The sequence below is a fragment of the Fukomys damarensis genome, unplaced genomic scaffold (assembly GCF_012274545.1).
Source record: "Fukomys damarensis isolate Sample0158 unplaced genomic scaffold, DMR_v1.0_HiC HiC_scaffold_7, whole genome shotgun sequence".
In the NCBI taxonomy this organism is placed as follows: domain Eukaryota; kingdom Metazoa; phylum Chordata; class Mammalia; order Rodentia; family Bathyergidae; genus Fukomys; species Fukomys damarensis.
In genome coordinates this window covers 13,847,017-13,848,566 of record NW_022900919.1, presented here as the reverse complement: position 1 = coordinate 13,848,566, position 1,550 = coordinate 13,847,017, and the positions used below count along the sequence as shown (strand labels likewise).

The window sequence follows — 1,550 nt, the reverse complement described above, 5'->3', positions numbered from 1 at the left end:
TTTTTTTTTTTTGAGACAGGGTCCCACTGTGTAGTTGAGACTGACCTGGAACTCACTTTGTAGCCCAGGCTGGTCTCGAACTCACAGCGATCCGAGTGCTGGGATTACAGGCGTGTGTCACATCCTCTTATTTCCATTTCTATTTCTTTCTCAGTATTGCTTCTTACATGGTTACATACCCATATTGTCATACTAGTTTGGCACATTATTATAGTGACTCTCTTGATGTGGCATCTTGCTTTTTAGTGAAAATTGCAGTGATTAACCTGCAAGGGTGGGGAGAGGGTAAGAACGCAGATTGTACATAACATTGTTTAAGATAGAAAATGTACACAAGTACATTGGGTTTTTGGTGGAGATAAAGTTGGGCAAGACTCACTGGAGTTTTCAAAATAGTTGTGCCTAAAAAGTTTTACATCATATTTTTATTTCACTCTCTAATTTCAAAAAGTATTTTGAGCTGGGGATTTAGCTCAGTGGTGCTGCTGCTGGCCTCGCAAGTGCAAGGTCTCAAGTTTGAACCCTGGTACCAGGGTTCAATGTGAAACATTTCTAGAAATCTTATAGCTATATCATTGACCAGGAAAAAAATGAAAAATATTGCAGTATGAAATTGAAAGTAAAGCTGGTGTACCAACTAGGCCAATAAATGATGTTGGATTCTATCACATTAGAGTTGTGGTGATTGAATTGTTATTACATATTGAACTCCATGAACTTGCACCCTCTGTAAAGGATATTAGAGTAAAGCCACAGTTATTTTCTTAGTGTATCTCTAAATAGTTTCATGATCAGTCACAGAGAATAAAGTTGATCTTTAATATATCTTTAGTACTCATAATTTTCATTGACTGATTTCAAAGACACTCAATGTATTTTACTTCAGTGATTGTTCCAGGATTGTGACAGTCTATTTTTGACAATTTACAGTGGTCATGTTTCATCACAGGATATGTTGGCATTAACATAACTAAAATCTTTGGTTAATGTATTTTATTGATCATATTCTTAGGTTCATCAAGGCTTATAAGAAATTCGGTCTTCCTCTTGAACGGTAAGCTCAGTAATAGTCTTCTATTCCCTTTTCAGTTTTATTATATGGCAGGTTCTTTTGGCAGTATTTTCCATTGAGTAATAATGCTGGGACATTCTGTTCTGGAAACACCCGTCTATAAACACTGGCATGTTGGGTGGGCTTCCCTCTCTGGAAGGTTGCGGTAGAGACAGACTGCCCAGAGGCCTTCCTCGTGAGGGAGGTGAAAGAAGTGCATGCAGAACTCTGTAGCGTGTGAAGTGTTTTCCAGTTCAGGTGACTCCCAGGGGGGAAGAACATGTGGTTACTATTTGCATTCTAGTTCTTAGACTTAGTAATGTTGAAGGAGAACGATTCTTTTTGATTTTAAGATCTTCTTCTAATTAGGGAGGTGTCATGAAAATTAAAGAACTTGTGGGCCAGGGATTTAGCTTGATGGTTCCACCGCCTGCTTTGCAAGTGCAAGGACCAGACAGAGTTCAATCTCTGGTACCAAAAAAAAAAAAAAAAAAAAAAA

General features: G+C 38.0%; 1 protein-coding gene across 4 annotated transcripts in view; it reads left to right on the top strand.

Moving 5' to 3' along the window:
• Chd2 (chromodomain helicase DNA binding protein 2) overlaps positions 1-1,550 on the top strand; it is a 129,404-nt gene that overhangs the window by 82,399 nt on the left and 45,455 nt on the right. For all 4 annotated transcript variants that reach the window (XM_010621005.3, XM_010621003.3, XM_010621004.3 and 1 more), the window contains one exon: positions 1,013-1,054. In XM_010621005.3, coding sequence (XP_010619307.1) covers positions 1,013-1,054 — 42 coding nt within the window. The remainder of the gene's footprint in view (positions 1-1,012; positions 1,055-1,550) is intronic.